At 41.8% G+C, this 21,877-nt stretch overlaps 1 protein-coding gene across 1 annotated transcript; it reads right to left on the reverse strand.

Annotated features, from left to right (window-relative positions):
* Positions 1 to 845: 845 nt before the first annotated feature.
* Positions 846 to 4,590, reverse strand: USP27X (ubiquitin specific peptidase 27 X-linked). The gene has a single exon (XM_049871862.1). It carries the CDS (start codon positions 4,339 to 4,341, stop codon positions 3,025 to 3,027), a length of 1,317 nt encoding a protein of 438 aa, XP_049727819.1. The 5' UTR covers positions 4,342 to 4,590; the 3' UTR covers positions 846 to 3,024.
* Positions 4,591 to 21,877: the final 17,287 nt, after the last annotated feature.

Below are 21,877 nucleotides of genomic sequence, written 5' to 3' on the forward strand. Positions count from 1 at the left end.
ATGTGCCATACATGCTCAAACACGCCTGAATCTCAGTTTGAGCTCAAGGTAACATACCTGCTGAATACATGATGCCCTGGGTCCCACAGTGGTATGATGTGAAAGCAGGCCCTGGCTGCTGTTACATTCCTTTGCTCAATTTGGGGGTTGGTGACTGGTAGGGCTGGGCTTGAATGGCTCCCCTGTTGCTGAGGGACAATGGTGTTTTCCAGAGCAGATAAGGTACGTGGTTCAATCAGGAAGTGCCAGGCACAGCTGCTCCCTCTAGTGGTCTGTGCCTTCCACCAGTTGAAAACAGCAACATCAGGTTCAGCAGTCTCGCGCAATTCATATCTATTAGTCCTTTTAGAAATATTCCTGAGTGCAGGGCATTTAAAAGACAGTTTCTGTATCAGACAAATTCAAAATAAGGAATGTTCTATTAAAAATGCTAATGCCATAAAAGAGGAAGAAAGGTTGTGGAAATGTTCCAGATGAAAGGAGGCTAAAGATACAAGACAATTAAATGCAATACCTCACCCTAGACCAGATCCTATAAAGGAGGGGGAAAGTACTATAAAGGACATTGGATCAACACACAAAATTGGAGTACAAATGGTATATTGAAGTGTTATACTAATTGTAAATTTACCAAAGTTGTCAACTATACTGTGGTGACATAAGGGAATATGCCTATTTGTAGGAAATGCACACTGAAGTATTTAGGCATGAAGTGCCATGATGTATGCAGTTTACTCTCATATGGCTAAAAGATACACATACATACATATTTGAGAGAGTATGCACCTGTAAATGATAAAACAAATGGATAAAATGTTAACAATAGGTAAATCTGGGTAAAGGGTATATATGGATGTCCTATGCATTATTTTTATTTTTGCAACTTTTCTGTAAGTTTTAAATTATTTCCAAATGAAAATGTTTAAAAAAAAATAAAGACCATTTCTGTTTAAGCAGTCAGAATCTGGTGGTACATGCCTGACTGGCAGAGGACAGAGAACATGGGCTGTGTTTTCCTAGGCGGGGCTACCAGACACATCCCCAAAGGTAGTTATAGAGACCCTACATGAAGTTGCCAAGTATCATCTGAGGCCACCTATCTCTTGACCTCCCCCATCCTGCAAGATGCCAAAAATATCAACTTTTTACATTTTCTCCTAAGAATTACAGGCCCTGGGTGTTGACGAAAATTTTATGAGGTAGGTGTATGTGTTCATTCACCCATTCATTCAGTAAATGTTTTGAAAACGACTATATGCCAGGGGCTGAGAATGCAGCAGGTTATAAGACACAATCCCTGTCCTCAAGAAGCCTATGAGCTCGCTGATGATGTAGTCCATAAAAAAGTAGCCACATTAATAAATATTTATTTCCAAGTGAGTTGACCACAAAGCAGACTTGGGAAGCCATGGGGAGCCCAACCTTTCACACAAGCCACTGGATCCAAGCCACATAGATCTGATACACATTGAGTTTTCCCTCAGGCTTTTCTAGGTAGTAGGTACTTTTGTACCTGATGCTGAAAAGAAAGGAAGAAATCACAAGTGTTTACCCCATCCTGGGCTCATCCCATCTGTATGGACTTAGCTCTCTCAGGCTACTCTGCTCCCTGTCAGAATCAGGGAAAGACTAACAAGTCACTCTATCAATTCTGATGACCAATGAGTTTTGGAAACCAGTTTTTCTACAGATGTATATACACATTTATCATGGAAATGTAACAGCTAGACTCATAATGCTTTTAGAAGGCAAAGACCACCAAATAATACCCTCATGTTGAAGCACGGCAGCCTACTGGCCCTGAAAATCCACTCATTGGGGTGCTGAGTCATGAAAACAACATGACTATCTTCCAAATGGACAAAATTACTTTTTGGAGGGCAGTTATGGTTCTCCCTCCCCCTGCCCAATCCTGGGTGTAGCACTGACAGTGATGCTCTATACACAAGGGACAATAGTAGAGTCCATTGCCTTGGGGCTCCAATGAAACAGTATTGAGGAGGGACCTGTGTGTGAGAGAGTGTGTGTGTGTCTGCACGTGACACAATGTGTGTCCTTCTTGTCCATGGGTCTCAGGTGGGACTGATCCGTACCTCTGATACATTCTGGTCCTGGTCAAAGAAATTTCAGCTAGAGATCCAATGAATGTTTCCTGGGCCCTTACAAAGTTCCAAGGCTTCTACTTTGTACTTTGACACATTTTATATCATTTAATTTTTACAGTAACCCTATATGGTAGGAATTGTCTGCATTTTACAGATGAGAAAACAATTGCAAAGAGGTTCACTGATTTACTCAAGTATATCATATAGCTTTTTTTTTTTTTTAACACACACTATACTCTTAGCTGACGCCTGTCTGTGTAGGTTATAGTATTTCTTGTCTCCTTTTGGAGCAATTGCTCCCCTTGTATAAGCCCCCTTCTTCCTTCTCCCTTCACTAGCCTGTGTGGGCTTTTCTTTTGTTAATACTGCATTAAATAGCACAAAAATCACGAATACAAAGAAACTGGCAAAGGTGTTTGTCAATGAGATATCCGTGCCTCCTCCACTTTTCTACTTTCATACCCATATATGCAATGGGCTACATTTTTACAAGTGTTTCTTTTTTCACCCAAACTTATAACTGCTATGTGATTGGTCAGTTGAAGCTGAGACACCCATGGAGAAAGATGTTTTATGGTTACAAGGGCACAAACACCCCCCATACCACCCCCCTCCCACCCCACACCTTCCCACACAATCTTTTGGAGGAATATAGGATATGTACCAGTGTCAAAATTTTCCTGCTCCTGCTTTCCCAACTCAGAGCATTCCTGCCATTTAATTTACCTTTAATTGACTGCCTATACCTCTTCTCCCTCCCTCTATTTCTCTTCCAATCAAGACCTTTTGGACACTGGGTACGGTTCAATTCTTACTCTGTCAGGCCCACGGCCCATGGTCAAGTAGGTCCTTTAAATCTCGATGCCAGTTGTAGTATGGGTTCTGTCATCTTCCATTACAGGTAGATCTGTGTGTCACTTCAGTAGGCTTGCGTATTCATTTCTTTCACTTTTTCTGACTCATGTTCCAGGACCTGTTTGTGATAGAAAAGTAAATACCCTTCACTGTCCAGTACATCCTTAATACTGGCCTTGGTGATGACAGCATCATCACATTTGAACCACTGGTCCTTGTGGTGCCGGATGAAGCTGGTATAGTGGCCACTCTCCAAGGTTCCTTGGTGATTAACCACAGCAAACAAGGAATACTTATTCTCGTTGTTTCCACTACTGGTTGGCAGCTGCAACTGTCCATTCATTCTGCTCTCTTTACTTGAGGCCATAAACGGTGTCATATCCAGCTCCAGAGGAAAGGAAATATATGTAGTGATCTTGCGCCTCTGTTTGGCTGAGTGTTCAAACCGTTTGAAATGAAAACAGGCAACAACAGGTAATTTATTCATTGTGAGCTGTTTGGTAGATTCCTGGTAGCTTTGGCAACTACCGCACTTGATTTTGGCATTGCTTCCTAAGTGTTCTGGCCTTGTAAACCTTCGCAGGCAGTCCGTGAGTGTGGTGATTCCTGGTATGTGGCTTTCCCCATTCACGCTGCTCTCCCTCCCTGGACTCACTGGCCAGAAGGAGGTGCAAGAACCAGGCAAGTCCAAACTGATGTCCCAGCATGGGTCTATTGTGGTGGAGACACCATGGCAAGCTTGACAAGTGACATCGGACTGCAGGCCACCTGTGAAGATTTGGTCTATGATGCAGTTACAGTGGTTGGGATTGCTGGCTGCCTTCCCAACATCATCACCTTTGCAATGCCTGTGCAGCACGTCTAATGCAGCAATGAGGAACTCATGGGCATCCTGTTGCCTGTACCCTGCTAAATGCCGCGCATGTATCCACACCAGGTGCAGTAACTTATACGGAACATGAGGGGATGGGTTTCCAGAATACAACTCTCGAAAAAGAGAGGACATCTCACAGACCAGACACAACTCAGGACTCGGCATTTCACATCTGTGCCTGTCAGAGAGGAAGAAATCTCTCAGGATCGGAGTGTGGGTGAGTGCCTGGACAATGCAGTTCATAAAGCATGTGTTGCCAAGATTGATGAGCCCTCTTAAACCGATGGTAAAGCTTGAGGTGATCCTTCTTCTCCGTGGGTTGTGTCCCAGCAGTTCTAACTCCGGTTTGGTTGTTTCCCAGGTCGGATATTTCTCACCAATGCCTGGTTTTGAACACTGCTGGTGAGAAACCTCTGTTGAGGTGGAGGCTTGTAATTTCAAAGCTTCTCCTTGCTCTTCTTTGGCAATTTTCTCAATGTCTTTGTCATATACATAATCCTTACACATAAAGCAGTATATACCTCCATAGTAAAGGTCTACGGCTAAGTTGTGTTGTTTTGTCTCAGCGTGCTCATGAATGTGCTTCTCGGTAAAGCAGCCAAAGAAGACACAGGAAAGGCAAGAGTGGAGTCTGTTCAAATGGGTGCCACACACATGGCAGATGCACGACTTTGCCTTGCTTTTCCTGGTTTCTGGGGTTCCACACCACACGAAGCACTGGTAGATCAACCGCAGTTCCTGCCTCCAGTTCTCTCCCACCTTAAAGCTGTTCACGTGGGAACAGCTTGGTGGACCCACCGCAAAATCCACATCCAGGCATCCACCCCCAGGGCCGCGCCGGGGCCGGGGCGGGGGCCGTGGCCTAGGCTGCGGCGGGGTACGGAGCCGGGTCTGGGGCCGGGGTCGGGGTCGGCGGCGGGGAGCACGACTGCGACGCGGAGAGGGATCGGGGGGCCGCGGCGGGTCCAAGGGGAGGGTGGGGGGAGGAACCTCGTCGCTGCTGCCGCCACCGCCGCTCCGCGCTGGGTTCTCATCTTCTAGCTCCTGCTTCCCCTTCGACTCCTGCTCCGCCTCCCGGACCGGCTCGGGTGCTGGCTCCAGCTTGAGCTCAATCCGGCGGCCCGGGCCCTCCGCCGTCTCCACCTTCCCGGCGGCGTCCACCTTCCCCGCCGTCTCCACCTTCCCGGTGGCGTCCACCTTCCCCTCCACCTTCCTCTCCGCGGTCTCTGTCGTCTCCGCCTCTTCTACTCCTCCGCCTCCACTGGCGGCGGCTCCTCCCCCTGCTCGCAGAGCTCAGACGGCCACTGGGCGTGGCGGCGCGGGGGCTGAGCAGACTTGGGGTGTCCCCCGCCCGGTCTGAGGGAGCGCGGCAGCGGTGGCAGCTGGACCCAAAAGGGACTTTCACTGAAGGAGGCGGCGGAAGCAGGCGACGCCCCCGGGAATCCTCCAGCCGTAGCCCCCTAGCGGAGGCCGTTTCAGCAGCCAGGCCCCATTTCCTTTCAGTATTTCCCAAACTTGTTTGTTCACGAAAATCACGTGGGGGAGCGTGTTAAAATCACGGATTCCTCGGCTCCATCCGCAGACCTACTGAATCAGAATCTCTAAGGGAGGTACTCTGGAACCTGTATCTTTAACTAGGGCCTGAGAGGATTCTTATGATCAGGCAAGTTTGGGAAACACAGCTCTAATTCATTGAGGCTGGCGGGAAGGGAGGCGGGGACCGCGCAGTCTCTTTAAGGCGCTTCCAGTTCTCAGCTCCAATCGCTGCACTGACCCCCTTCGTCGTCTCCTCCCCTCTTCTCGTCCTTCCCTTCATCCAGGCAGGCTTTCCCCAGCTCTGCGGGGCTGGGGACTGAACAGTTGCCAAGATCAGAAACGTTTCTGAGGTGGTGAAATGTCACCTCGGAGGCTGTGTTATGAGGAGCACGGTCAGGAGCTGTGATGGGCCATCATTTATGCAGCGGAGCCTGCCCCCAGTCCTGTCCCAGTCTGCTCTCCCACCTCAAACTTTGCTCCTCTCCAGAGGATGGCGCTCCAGCTCCGCTCGGGGACAGGCCAGGACTCCAGATCCGGAGGAGCAGAGCTCCCAAGGTTGCTAGGCCTGCAAAGGCATGTCCTTTTGCCCATCTTATCGATGCCCTGCAGTCTGCCTGCTCCTCACCTCCTCCTCCGGCTCCCAAGGCCGCGGGTGGGTTGAGGCTTTGGCAGCCAGCCCTTTGGCCCTGCAGAATCTGCTGAGCAGCCGGGGGTGGGGGTGGGGGTGGGGGTTTAGAACTCAGCTCTTGTCTCCAAGGCCAGCAGGAGGGACAAGGCACAATAAGGCCATCCCTACAGCTGGTGTCTCCCCTACAGGTGAGAGGGCAACCTAAACTCCAGGACACAGTCCCAAGACCCTGAAACCCTAGCAGAATCCCGAGTTTGGGCAGCAGGTGGGAGTGGAAGGGCAGAAGCTCTGGTCTGTGGGGCTGCCAGTGTGGCGTGGGGATGGGTCTGAGGGGCTTCTTGGAAATCCTGTGGTGAGAGGCTGGGGGCATTGGGCAGCAGCACGACGAGACTAATGAGGAGACAGCCCAGAACAAATGGTTCAGGTCTTGGGCATGGCTGGGGGATGTCGGGAAGCAGCTGCAGGTGCTGGTCCCAGGGAGTCCAGACAAGGGCAGGCATCTGCACGTGGGTCAGAGGAAAAGTAGATAACCAGTGCTTGAAGATCAGGGAGTATGCTCTCGAGACAGCCCAGTACTGTGAGTCCTGGTGCTGGCTGGCCTTGGCCTAGTACACACTGCCCGGCATGTGGGTCTGTGCTGCCTGATTATTACCCAGAGCAAAGTTCTCCTTGGCTAGCACAGGACATCACCCCTTCCTTCAGGGAAGTGGGGGCCCAGGCCTCCTGGGTTGCAGCAGGAGTTGGCTGTCAGGAATCAGGAGCCCTTAGGGAGAATGCCTGGGTCCCACTGGGCAGCATCTGTGCTAGTTCTGCCAGGGTGCACCAAGGGGGTCCTATTCCTATTCCCATTTCAACCATACTCTGGGGCTTTGCTCTACACACAAGAAAATGATGGCACGAGGGGCAGAACTACTGCAGCCGCGGTCCCAAAAGCTGCTGTGGTGCCTGCTCTTCTTAAGTCACCTCTTGCTTCAACTCATTGAAGCACCCCAGTATCTTTCCAATATATCCTTGTTCTTTGTGGCCTGCAACCAGAGGACTGGAAACTAGCACACCCACTGAAAGAACCCTGCTCCTGCTGCTGCAACAAGTGACTGAGGACATGGATTGTGTGTGTAGGGGTGGGCGGGAGGAACACTCCTCCCACCTCCACAGAGTAATAGACATCAAAGAGACCTAAATATCTCTGTGTACCTGGGACTGTCTACCATGGAAAACTAGCCATGGTGACCTGGCTGTCTCCCTAATCAACTTCCTGTGAAGCCCGGAGATCCATCTGGACTCTGCCCAGGCCAGCAGATTCTGGAAGTGGAGGGCTCTGCCACCATTCACTCAACAAGTGATAATTTGATATCAACCGAGGTACTGTACTGGGAGCTGTGGACATAGCACTGAACCAAAGGTGCTCCACAACCTGACCCCAGGGCCAAAATCAGTGCCAGGTTCCTCAAAAGGCAGACTAACAAAGTGTCTAGGTCACCATTAGGGAACCAAACCAAACCAAACCCAACCCACTGCCATCGAGTTGATTCCAACTCATGGTGGCCCCATGTGTAAGGGGCACCCAAACTAAAAAGCCAAGAAAAAAATATTGAAAACAATTTGATATTTTATTTTTTTAAGTAGTCCTCATGGGAAAAATCAGATTTGTTGTAGTCCTTACTCCTTGATTGTATGTTGCTTTTACTTTGAGTCACAAGTGAAGGATTCCACCATAATATTTTTCTTGCTTACTGCTTATATAGGCCTATATTCATTCCTGGGCAGAATTTAACCATCTCTGCCCCACAAAAGCCTGATGAAACGCTAGCAAAGGGCCTGACCTAAGGAGACAACTCCTATTGCAGTCGATGTGCCTGGGTGTCAAATACAACTCTGACCACAAGGTGGCAAAAGAGTATGTAAAAAAATGGCTACGCATCCAACTGCTAACCAAAAAGTCAGCAGTTCAAATCCACCAGCCGCTCCTTGGAAACCCTATGGAGCAGTTGTACTCTGTCCTATAGGGTCGCTATGAGTCGGGATGGACTCGATGGCAACCCCCCAAAATACCAAACCCGTTGCCATCGAGTCCATTCTGACTCATAGCGACCCTATAGCACACAGCAGAACTGCCCCGTAGGGTTTCCAAGGAGCGTCTGGTGGATTCAAACTGCCGACCTTTTGCTTAGCAGCCGAATTCTTAACCACTACACCACCAGGGTTTGGTTTTTTACACACACACACACGCAGCCCTGGTGCCACAGTGGTTAAGAGTTCAGCTGCTAAACCTAAGGTTGGCAGTTTGAATCCACCAGCTGCTCCTTGGACACCCTATGCGGTAGTTGTACTCTTTCCTATGAGGTCGCTATGAGTTGGAATTGACTCCACAGCAATGGGTTTTTTTGTTTGTTTGATACACACACACATATATTTGATAAGTTTGTATGAAAATACTCTAAAAATATTTTGAAAACGTGCCCCTTCACATTTTTTTTTCGTTGTGGTTTAGGTGAAATTAAACAATTAATTATTAAACAATTAAACACATTAAACAATTCTCATTAAACGATTAATTCACGTATCATTTTGGGACATTGATTGCCAGCCCCGTGATGTGTCAACACTGTCCCCTTCTTGACCTTGGTTTCCGCATTTCCAGCTTTCCTGTCTCCACATACTTTAGGTTGACTTCTAAAATTTTGCATCATTAATATTGAAAGATGCAAATAATGTACTTTCTGACAAATATTAGCATTTCAAAAATACAACTGTTGCCTCACAATTTTACACGAATTCATTGAAACCTACATACCATAGTGATCTGATTGCCACTCTCATCTGTTTTAAAAATTCATAACCAAGCTCTGCTTTGATGTTGGAAGTTGTATATTTTTTGTTTTCTCCCTGAATTAATTCCATTCTATTCCCCCAACAGAATTTTATTCTAATAATACATTTTTTTGCAATTGAAACTATATTATTGATTACCCTGTCATATTTCTCTACATCAAAAATGTGGACATATTTTGCAGTTTAAATGTTTTAAATATTCCTGTGATCAAAAGGGTTGTTGAAAAAATCTACTTTTGCCTGAGTTATCATGACAATTATCATTAAAATACAATGGATTGAAACATTGTAAATATATTGCAAATTATGATAATTATTCAATGTAAAAACAAGTATTTATTGGATATGCATCTCTTGATGAGATCGATAGGGCTTTTTTTTTTTAACTAGTTGGTGTATCCATGGATAAATATTGCTTATTGCTAGAATGAGACAGAATTCAGCATCAAATCTCTTTTTACTTTTTGTTTGGTTAGATGTTAGCACACTCAAATCTCATTTACATAAATAGGAATATTTTGTTGTAGCAATGCCACTAAATTCTTAGAGTTCCTTGGGAGATATATGGAAAAAATTACACAAAGATTTATTATCAAAATTATTTTCCCTAAATTTATCAGCTCACAACCCCATTGGGTTCTTCTTCAATTTTATTGGAAGCAAAAAATTGAAAACCGTCTGAGTTGCAAAAAGATATGATCCTCACCCATTGGTTGTTAGTTGCCATTAAGTCGATTCTGACTCATGGAGACCTCATGTGTTACAGAGTAGAACTGCTCCATAGTTTTCTGGGCTGTAATCTTGACAGAATCTGATCGCCAGGCCTATCTTCCATGGTACCACTGGCTGGGTTCAAACCAGCAACCTTTAGATTAGCAGTCAAGTGCAAACCATTTGTGTTCTCTGGCAGATCACTTTTAGGAAAAAATACATAGGAAATTTGAGGATGTAGAAATTGATTCCCTTAAAACTATAAGTGCTTATTTACTGTGTGGAATGTCTTCCTGTACCACCCAGGGTAACGCACACTCCACTTTGAAGGTTCCTGGTTTATATTTATTATTTTTTATAATTTATTTTATTTCGTTACTGTTGTTGGGAATATACACAGCAGAACATGCACTAACTCAACAGTTTCTACATGTACAATTCAGTGACATTGATTATATTCTTCCAGTTGTGCAACGATTCTCACCCTCCTTTTCTGAGTTGTTCCTCCCCATTAACATAAGCTCACTGCCCATAAGGTTCCTATCTAATCTTTAGAGTTGCTGTTGTCAATATGATCCCATATGGATAGTTCTTAAAACAGCATAATGCTCAAGGCAAACATTTTTCACTAGTTAAGCTAAACTATGTTTGGTTTTAAGAAGGCTTCAGGGGCTATTTTTTTGGTTTAAGGTTTAAAGATTATCTCTGTGCAATAGTTTTAGAGGTTCATCCTCTCTCCATGGCTCCAGAAAGTCTGGAGCCCATAAGAATTTGAAATTCTGTTCTACATTTTCTCCTCTTGATCAGGATTCTTCTATTGAATCTTTGATCAAAATATTCAGTAATGGTAGCCAGGCACCATCCAGCTCTTCTAGTCTCATGGCAAAGGAGGCAGCTGTTCATGGAGGCAATTAGCCACACAGTCCATGTCCTCCTCCTATTCCTGACTTTTTTTGTTTATTATTATAAACATAATATATGCAGTATTTGTGGTTTTAAAAAAGGTATAGAAAGAGTGTAATGTGAAAAGCTAAAGCCCCTCTCTCCCCTGCCAATTACACCCAGTTCCATCCCTCTGAAATAACATTTGTTAAGTTTCTCATGTATCCTTTGAGAAATTTTATATGAAAATACCAGCATGTTTTATAACATTTATCCTTTTTTATAAAATATAGATGAGACCATAATGTATATATATTGATATACAACTTAGCAGTATATATTGGGCATTAGGCAGCTCTCTCCCAGTTGATCTACACATCCAATGCAAATCCAACAAAAATTCCAGTAAGTCTTCTTGGGGAGACTTTACAAAGTGATCCTAAAATTAACGTGGAAGGGGAAAGTCATTTCCCTTTTCCTCCTCCTCCCCAAAATGAGGATGTGATGGCAATAGCTGAGCAGCCATCTTGCAACTGATCATGAGAGAAAGACCAAAAATCTGATCACCTCTGGACCTCTTCTTATAGGAGAAAAAAATACCATATTTCATCAACTCTAAGAGGTATATCTCTTCACATTTCAACATCTCTGAAATCTGTGAATGGAAGTTTATATTTGGCAGCATTTTCTTTTTCCTTCTTGGTGGTACATAAAATAATGGTGTATCTTACCATCAATGGCATCTTACAATCAATACTCAGAACGTCATTCTAGTTCAGCCTTTGTTATTTGGATTTGGCTATATGTAGCTGAATACAATTCCTGTGTGATAACAGGCTATTTCACTCCTACTCACGGGCTTACGTTAAGCAAGATATGTACAGGAGATGTGGCGAAACCCATGTAAAATTTTGCACTACAGATTAGTAAGTAAGCACAAGTAAGCAAGCCCATGTATACTTTGCTTATTGAGTAACAGGTCCCTGGCTCAGCCACCCACTTGCCATTGCAGCAAACCATTGTCCATTGCAGAAAAGGTCTTGCACCCGGCATTCCCATCACCATCCCAGTAATCCAGGAACCAAGGCTTCAAACCGGAATGGAGCTGAAAAACGAAGCCCCAAAAAACAATAAACTGAAATTTTCCCAAGAGTGAAACCGAAACCCAAATCGAAAAAAAATGTTTTTCTGAACCCAAACTGAAATAGAAAACCATTATTCTTTTCACTCCACTATTTTCAATTCAACGATAATTTTTAAATTGTAAGCCAGACAATTGGGCCATTTATGTTTGATTTGCATCTGGCACCCATGTATGCCGAACGCTTCTCTGGCACATGGCTGGTAAAGGCACAGTTCATTGCTTCGGCAAGTGACCTTGCGCAGCCGCAGCTACAGCTGATGACTGCTGTCACGTGAGATGACTCACAGGCCAGAGTTCGCTGTTTGTGTCTGTGCTTGACCTCTCTCACAGTAATGTGAGCTGTGGGTCCGGAAGATGTGAGAAATGATCGGCGATTGAGAACACTGGTAGTCAGAAATCTGAAATCTGGTTAAAACTACATCAAGCTCTGAACAGAGTTTCACGTGAACGGAAATTTGTCAGGTGAGTGTAAACATTTTACTTACTTATTATTATCTTTTAATGTATAAAAATCAATTTATTTTTATATACTAGAAGCAAATGATGAAAAGAGTATTTCCAAAGAATAAGTCATCGGACTTGAAGAGTTCTATCCTGCAATCTCCAGCTCTGTTTCTATCACCGAAGCCATAATTTTGAACTACTGCTCCTTCAGTTTCCAACTTTTGCATCCTAATCACCAGTAATTATCAATGCATCTTTTTTATTGTGCTTTAGGTGAAGGTTTACAGCAAATTAGTTTCTCACTAAACAATTAACACATATCTTGTTTTGTGACATTGGTTGCCAACCCCGTGAGGTGTCAACACACTTCTCAACCTTGGGTTCCCCATTTCCATTTGTCCAGCTTTCCTGTCCCCTCCTGCCTTCTTGTCCTTGTCCCTGGGTTGGTGTGCCCATTTAGTCCCATATACATGGTTGAGCTATGTGTATTATTGTTTGTTTTATAGGCCTGCCTAGTCTTTGGCTGAAGGGTGAACCTCAGGAGTGACTTCATTACTGAGTTAAAAGGGTGTCCATGGGCCATACTCTCAGTGTTTCTCCAGTTTCCATCAGACCAATTGGTCTGGTCTTTTTTTGTGAGTTTGAATTTTGTTCTACATTTTTCTCCAGTTCTGTCCAGGACCCTCTATTGTGATCTCTGTCAGAGCAGTCAGTGGTGGTAGCTGACACCATCAAGTTGTGCTGGACTCAGTCTAGTGGAGGCTGTGGTAGCTGTGGTCCATTAGTCCTTTGGACCAATCTTTCCCATGTATCTTTGGCTTTCTTCATTCTCCTTTGCTCCAGATGGGGCGGGATCAGTAGACATATCTTAGAAGGTTGCTCACAGGCTTTTAAGACCCCAGATGCTACTCATCAAAGTAGAATTTAGAACATTTTCCTTATAAACTATGTTATGGCAATTGCGGTAGATGTCCCCTGAGACCATGGTTCCCAGCCCTTGGCCCAGTAATTCAGTCCCTCAGGGAGTTTGGATGTGTCTATGAAGCTTCTCTGACTTTGCCTTGGTCAAGTTGTGCTGGCTTCCCCAGTATTGGGTACTGTCATACCCTTCACCAAATTACCACCTATCTGTTGTCTAGTTAGTGTTTTTCCCTCCTGCCCTCCCCTAACTCGCAATCATCAAAGATTGTTTCTTTCTGTGTATAAACCTTTCCGTGAGTTTTTATAATAGTGGTCTTATACAGTATTTGTCATTTTGTGAATGACTGATTTCACTCAGCATCATGCCCTTCAGATTCATCCATGTTGTGAGATGTTTACCAGATTCATCATTGTTCTTTATTGTTGTGTAGTATTCCATTGTGTGTATGTACCATAGTTTTTTTTTATCCATTCATCTATTGATGGGCACTTAGGTTGTTTCTATCTTTTTGCTATTGTGAATAATGCCACAGTGAACATGGGTGTGCATATGTCTATTCATGTGACTGCTCTCATTTCTCTAGAATGCATTTCTAGGAGTGGGATTGCTGAATCATATGGTATTTCTATTTCCAGCTTTTTAAGGAAGCACCATATCGTTTTCCAAAATGGTTGTACCACTTTGTATTCCCACCAGCAGTGCATAAGAGTTCCAATCTTCCCGCAACCTCTCCAACATTTGTTATTTTCTGTTTTTTTTTATTCATGCCAGTAATGCCGAGTGAGATGGTATCCCATTGTAGTCTTGATTTGCATTTCTCTAACGGCTAATGATCTCGAGCATTTCCTCATGTGTCTATTAGCCGCCTGAATATCTTCTTTGTGAATTGTCTGTTCATATCCTTTGTCCATTTTTTAAATTAGATTATTTGTCTTTTTGTTATAGAGGTTTTGTATTTTCCTATAGATTTTTTTCAAGAAAAAATTTCTTTTTCTTTATAGATTTTAGAGATTAGAACCATAAAAAGCAGTACTATGGAATGAGGGTGATTTCTATATAAGGATTAGGAGTAATTTCTGGGATATATTGTTAAGTGAAAAAAACAAAGTACAGAATATAATACATATTACAACACCTTTTATGTGACAAAGTTGGGGAAATACAAATATTTACAGAAACATTTACTTATATTTAAAAAAACGAAGCAGTGGAATGAAAAATAGTTAAAATAGTTTTTTATGGGAAAGGGAAGAAATAGGGTTGAGAAAATGAGACTTTTCTAAATGTACCTTGTTTTACAGTTTTGATTTTGGAATTCTGTCAATGAAAAAGAAAAAAAAGTCCTAAAAAAACTGAATTAAGTTGTCCTAACTATGTAGCAAATTGGTGGTATAACCACAATGAGAAAACAATTATTTCAAGCGACTTTAAAACATAGCGTTTTGACTGTATATCCCTAATAAGATATATCCTAAAGACAAAAGGAACTGCAAAGAAGTCTTAAACTGTGTTCAGTAGTCTTATTGTTAGTAGTATTATTGGCATTGTTATTTTGAAAGTATTAAATGTTGTAGGATAAAGCAGATAAGTAATTATGATAATGTTGTCCGGAACCAAGATTTTTAATATAAGAGATACAATTTTAAAATTAGAGAAAACCCTATAATCTTAAATTTAGAATATAAATATCCATATGAACCCATGATTTATTTTTCTCTTTATACAAAATACGTATTTCCTACCTTTGTCCACTGAAAAGGCATAGTAGCAATGGCAATCCAGTAACACTGAGTACGTCAGATTTCCAGATTGTAGCCTCTAAGGGCCATTTCTACTAAAAGGAGCCAGTCGTCCTTTGATGAAATTATTGTTTCCAGGTCTGAAACACAAAATGTACAAAATGAGCCTGGGGCGTCTTATTTTGCCAGAAAGCAAGGACAACATCAAATACTAATGGAGTCATGTCAAAAGAACACAAGAGCCAAGATGAAGGGAATTTCCTACTTGCCTATATTGGGACAATTATAATTAAAGCGTCAAATGTATAAAATACATAAGTTCGTAATGACATTTTAAAAAATTGCTCATCTCTGGATGATGCTAGGGCACCAAATTATTATTCCAAAAATTAAGTAATAAAAGGAAAAATCAAGATTTTATCCTACCTTTACTGTATGAACTTTATTTCAGCGTAAGCAAGTAGTTAATGATGATGTTCTTCTTTATATAACAATTCCAGATAACAAAGACAGAAGGATGATAGTATATTACTACTTGCAATCGCTAATGAGATAATAGATGTAGGCCAGGGTTTCTCAATCTCAGCACTATTGATATCTGGGACCAGATGATTCTTTGTTGTGTAAGCTGTCCTGTGTATTGTAGAAGTGTTTAGCAGTATCCCTGGCCTCTCCCTCCTAGACACCAATAGCCCTACCTTCTTCCCCCCAGCCATGACAATCAAAAATATCTCCAGACATTGCCAGTGTCCCCTGGGGAACAAAATCAACTCCCACTGATAATCACTAATCTAGGGCAATAATCATGAATGGATAAAAAAGATAAAGTAAAATGATGATGGGGAACTTTATAATGGAGGGATAAGGTTGATACCACCTGAACCCACTGATCATTCTTAGCATCACTGAAAGTGGGACAGCTAGCTATTATGTGTCTCCTGGTAGGATGCAATAATCAGCAAAAATGAATAAATAAATAAATAACCTAACTCTAATCGGGTGTCTAGATCTAATTCCCAGTTTATGGTAAATATAGGAGATTGAGGAAAAAATTCAGTGTCACCACTAGGAACAAACCTGACCAAACCCGTTGCCACTGAGTCAATTCCAACTCACAGCGACTCTATAGGACAGAGTAGAACTGCCCCATTAGGGTTTCCAAGGAGTGGCTGGTAGATTTGAACTGCCAACCTTTGGGCTAGCAGCTGAGTGCTTAACCACTGTGCCACCAGGGTTCCAACCACTAGGAAACAATCAGCCAAATCCAGAATGTGGGATATTGTATAGGAAAATGACCTGATTTCTTCAATGATAAATGAGATTTAAAGGGGAATGAGGAAAAAAAACACAGGGAGTTTACAGATTTTTTTTTTTAAGAGATGTAAGAGAGAATACAGACGAATGCAATGTTGTATTTGGCTTGGATCCTATTTTGAAAGAAAAATCAACTTTAAAAACATTTGCTTGAGACAACCAGGGAAATTCAAATATGGACTGGTATTTAATGATATTAAGGAGTTACTGTTAGTGAATTGTGATAATGACATTGTGGTTATGTAAAAAAAAATTTTGTGTTAGAGATGAAATGTCAACATTGAGTGAAATGATGTGATACTTGGTATTTGTCTTAAAAGACTCCAACAAAACTTGGGGTGAGGAGGATAAATGAAACAAGATTGGTAAAATATTGAAGTGTTTAAGCTGAGTAAAGAGGGTTTATTTTGCTAATCTCTCTACTTTTTGTATGTTTATTTTTTTCCATAATACAATGATTTTAAAAAATAAAGCAAATAGGACTTCTGCTTCCAAAAAGGTGCACTTCTCCCTATTCTTCCTACTAAGTACAACTAAAAAACCTGGACATTGTATATAATACAAACATAATACTCTGAAAGGTGGACAGATGAAGTCAGACTGGCTAGAGACCTCAGAACCTGAGGAACGACATGGTGGTGAGTTCCCTGAATTTTATTTTTATGCCTTGTATATTCTAGACTGGGTTGGAGTCTAGCTGGAGAAGCTAGCAACTCAGAAAAATCAATGGGTGCAGACAGAAAAAAAGCCCATGACAATCCCACTCTCTCTAATCAAAGGACAGAAAAGTGGCAACCTAGCAAGACAGAAAATTTGAGGCAATAACCACTCTACTCCAACCAGATATCACAAGAAAAATTTCAGTCCCACCCATGCCAGCAAAGGCCAAGTGGGGAATGTAGACTTCCTTCCACCCTTGCCAGGCTGCAACAAGGGGCTACAACCCCCCACCATCAGTGTCAGAGAAGGACAAGTGGGAAGGCAGAACTTTCATTCCCACTGGGTGGTAACAAGCCCCCTCTGCGGAGGTGTCAGTGGAGACTACATGGAAAGCCTGTGCTTCCATGCCCACCTGGCAATAATGAGAAATCTCTCCCCTTTCACCACTGGAGTGGTATCAGAGAAGGTCTAATGGAAAATAAGGACTTTCACAACCACCCAGAGGTAAAAGCCCCCCCTCCGCATGGTGTCAGTGGGGATCAAGAGGGGAGCCATAACAAGGCCCCCCTGCCCCTCCCAACTAGGTTGGTATCAGAAGCCTAGTGGGAAGCCTGAACTCACACCCTACCAAACAGTAATGAGGAGACCCTCTTCCCTTAGGTATTAATAGAGGCTGATTGGGGATCCTGGACTTACATCCCTGCCTGGCAGTAATGAAGTGGCATCACCTTTCTCCTACCAGAGTGGCATTAGAAGAAGCCTGATAAAACAAGATTTAAATAAGATCCAGAGTCACATAACATAATACCCAAAATATCTGGATTTCAATAGAATATCACATATTATATCAAAAACACCTGAACTTCAGCGAGAAAAGACAACAACAACCAAAAAATACAACATCACGATGACACAGAAGCCCAAAATAATCTGACAAAGATTTTAGAACAGATTTTATAAAAATTATTCAACCTTCAAAACAAATGAAAAAATAGAAAGCCTCATTAAAGAAATAAAAAATATAAAGAATTAAATGGAAATTTTGAAACTGAAAAATGACTGAAATTTTAAAACTCAATAGATGGTCTCAACAGCAGAATTGAGGTGACAGAGGAAAGAATCCGTGAACTTGAAGACAGAACAATAGAAATTACCCAATGTGAATAACCGAGAGAAAGAAAGACCGAAAAATAAATTAACAGATACTGAGAAACCTGTGGGACTATAACAAAAGATCTCACATCTGTGTTATCAAAGTTCAGAAAGGAGAAAAGAAAAAAAAGATGGAGCTGGAAAAGTATTTGAAGAAATAATGGCAGAAAATTTCCCAAATTTGATAAAAGACAAAAACCTACAGATTCAAGAAGCAGTGCAAGCCCTAGACAGGGTAAACACAAAGAAATCCATGCCAAGACGCATCACAGCCAAACTTCTGAAAACTAAAGACAAAAATTCTTGAAGGTAGTGAGAAACATCACCTTGACTCTAGGGAAAAAACAACTTTTAATTACAAAGCATAGCTCATCAGAAGTCATGGAGGCCAGAAGAAGTGGCACAATATATTTCAAGTGCTAAAAGAAAGAACTGTAAATCCAGAATCCAGCAAAAATATCCTTCAGAAATGAAGTGAAAATCAAGACATTCTTAGATAAAGAAAAACTGAGAAAAAAAATTGTCGCTAGCAAACCTACTCTGAAAGAATGGCTAAAATAAATTCTCTAAACAGGAAGGAAATGATAAAAGAAGGAATCTTGGAATAGTAGGAAGGAAAAAGCATAACAGAAAGAGTAAAAACATGGGTAAATACAATAGATTTTCCTTCTCCTCTTGAGTTTTCTGAATTATGTTTGATGGTTGAAACAAAAATTATGACACTGTCTGATGTGGTTCTCAATGTATGCAGAGGAGATATTTAAGACAATGATATTATAAACAGGGAAGGGTAAAGGGAGGCAAGGTTTCTACATTCACCCAAACTTTGCCTACAGGACAGTTACCAACATAGACCATATCCTGGGCCATTATAAAATCCTCAAAAATGTTAAAAGAATTGAAACCATACAAAGTGTGTTCTCTGACCACAACAAAATTAAACTGGAAATCAGTAACATAAAGATAATAGAAAAATCTCCAAACACTTGGAGACTAAGCAACACACTTCTGAATAATCCATAGATCAAAGAGGAAGACTGAAGGAGAATGTTTAAAAATACATTAAACTAAATGAAAATGAAAACACAACATATCAAAATTTGTGTGGAGCAGTTAAACAATGCTAAGGAGGAAAATTTATAGCACTAAATGCTTACAACAGGAAAAAGGGAAAGTCTCAAATCAATAATCTAAGCTCCCATCTCAAGAAATTAGAAAAAGAAGAGCAAAATAAGCTCAAAGCAAGCAGAACAAAGGAAATAATAAAGAGCAATAGTCAATGAAATTGAAAACAGGAAAACCAGTGAAACAGAAACCTGGCTCTTTAAAAATCTTTAAATTGACAAACCTCTAGCAAGAGAAAGAAAGAAAAAAGAGAAGGTGCAAATTACCAATATCAGCAATGAAGTGGAGTCTATCACTACAGACCTTGAAAAACAAAAGAAAAAAGAAAAAAACCAAACCCACTGCCGTCGAGTTGATTCCCGCTCATAGCGACCCTATAGAACAGAGTAGAACTGCCCGATAGAGTTTCTAAGGAGCGTCTGGAGGATTTGAACTGCCGACCTCTTGGTTAGCAGCCATAGAACTAACCATTATGCCACCAGGGTTTCCACAGACCCTGAAGACATCAAAAATATAAGGCAAAACTGCAAGCAACTCATACACATAAATTTGACAACTTAGATGAAATGGACCAAGTCCTCAAAAAGCACAACCTACCACAATTCACCCAGCATAAAACAGAGAATTTGAATAGCCCTATAACTATTCAGGAAATTGAATTTAAAATTTAAAACCTCTTGAAAAAGATTTCTCCAGGGCCAGATGGAATTTGGAGAATTCTATCAAATATTTGAAGAAGAATTAACACTAATTTTACACAATCTCTTTCAGAAAATAGAAGAGGAGGGAATACTTCTCAACTCATACTATGACACCACTGTCCCTGATACCAAAACCAGCCAAAGCCCAGAACTGAAACCATTCCTGAAGCCCACTTTTCAGACAAAGATTAGACAGGCCTATAAAAGAAACAACACGGGAGGAACGTGTTTCTTAGTTCAATCAAGTATATGAAAACAAATGGGCAGCTCCTGTCCAAAAGCAGGATAAGGCAGGAAGGGACAGAAATGGATGAATGGACACAGGGAACCTGAGGTGGAAAGGCAGAGTGTGCTGTCACATTGTGCGGATTGCAACTAATGTCACAAAACAATGTGTGTATAAATTTTGGAATAAAAAATTAACTTGAGCTGTAAACTTACACCTAAAGCACAATAAAAAAGAATAATGAAGAACAAAGTGGGAGGCTTTATTCTACCTGATTTTAGAACGTATGATACCGCCACAGTAGTCAAAACAGCCTGGTACTGGTATAACAACACATACATAGACCAGTGGAACAGAATTGAGAATCTGGACATAAATCCATCCATATATGAGCAGTTGATATCTGACAAAGGCCCCAAAACAGTTAAATGGGGAAAAGACAGTCTTTTTAACAAATCGTGCTGGCATAACTGGATATCCATCTGCAAAAAAATGAAACAAGACCCATACCTCTCACCATGCACAAAAACTAACTCAAAATGGATCAAAGACCTAAATATAAAATCTAAATAAAGATCATGGAAGAAGAAATAGGGACAATGTTAGGAGCCCTAATTCATGGCATAAACAGTATACAAAACATTACTAACAATGCAGAAGAGAAACTAGATAACTGGGAGCTCCTAAAAATCAAACACCTATGCTCATCCAAAGACTTCACCAAAAGAGTAAAAATATTACCTACACACTGGAAAAAAGTTTTTAGCTGTGACATTTCCGATAAGCACCTGATCTTTAAAATCTACATGATACTGCAAAAACTCAACTGCAAAGAGACAAATAACCCAATTAAAAAATAGGCAAAAGATATGAACAGACACTTCACTAAAGAAGACATTCAGGTAGCTAACACATACATGAGGAAATGCTCACGATCATTAGCCATTAGAGAAATGCAAATCAAAACTACACTGAGATACAATCTCACTCCAACAAGGCTGGCATTAATCCAAAAAACACAAAACAGTAAATGTTGGAGAGGCTGTGGAGAGACTGGAACACGTATACACTGCTGGTGGGAATGTAAAATGGTACAACCACTTTGGAAATCGATTTGTTGTGTCCTTAAAAAGCTAGAAATAGAACTACCATATGATCCAGCAGTCCCACTTGTTGGAATATATACTAGAGAAATAAGAGCCTTTACAAGAACAGATATATGCAGACCCATGTTCATTGCAGCACTGTTTACAATAGCAAAAAGATGGAAGCAACCAAGGTGTCCATCAATGGATGAATGGCTAAATAAATTATGGTATATTCACACAGTGGAATACTATGCATCGATAAAGAACAGTACGGAATCTATGAAGCATTTCATAACATGGAGGAACCTGGAAGGCCTTATGCTGAGTGAAATTAGTTGCAAAAGGACAAATATTGTATAACACCACTATTATAAGACCTTGAGAAATAGTTTAAACTGAGAAGAAAACGAGAGGGGGGAGGGAGGGAGAGTTGGAGAGGGGCATTCACTAATTAGACAGTAGATAAGAACTACTTTAGGTGAAGGGAAAGACAGCACACAATACAGGGGAGGTCAGCACAATTGGACTAAACCAAAAGCAAAGAAGTTTCCTGAATAAACTGAATGCTTCAAAGGCCAGCGTAGCAGGGGCAGGGGTCTGGGGACCATGGTTTCAGGGGACATCTAAGTCAATTGGCATAATAAAATGTATTAACAAAACATTCTGCATCCCACTTTGAAGAGTGGCGTCTGGGGTCTTAAACGCTAGCAAGCAGCCATCTAAGATGCATCAATTGGTCTCAACCCACCTGGATCAAAGGAGAATGAAGAACACCAAGGACACAAGGTAATTATGAGCCCAAGAGATAGAAAGGGCCACATGAACCAGAGACTACATCATCCTGAGACCAGAAGAACTAGATGGCGCCCGGCCACAACCAATGACTGCCCTGACAGGGAACATAACAGACAACCCCTGAAGGAGCAGGAGAGCAGTGGG

This window comes from Elephas maximus, chromosome X (genome assembly GCF_024166365.1).
Source record: "Elephas maximus indicus isolate mEleMax1 chromosome X, mEleMax1 primary haplotype, whole genome shotgun sequence".
In the NCBI taxonomy this organism is placed as follows: domain Eukaryota; kingdom Metazoa; phylum Chordata; class Mammalia; order Proboscidea; family Elephantidae; genus Elephas; species Elephas maximus.

What these genes read in the sequence shown, in the direction of transcription:
- USP27X (XM_049871862.1), bottom strand. Translation starts at nt 4,341, where the DNA reads ATGTGTAAGGATTATGTATATGACAAAGACATTGAGAAAATTGCCAAA.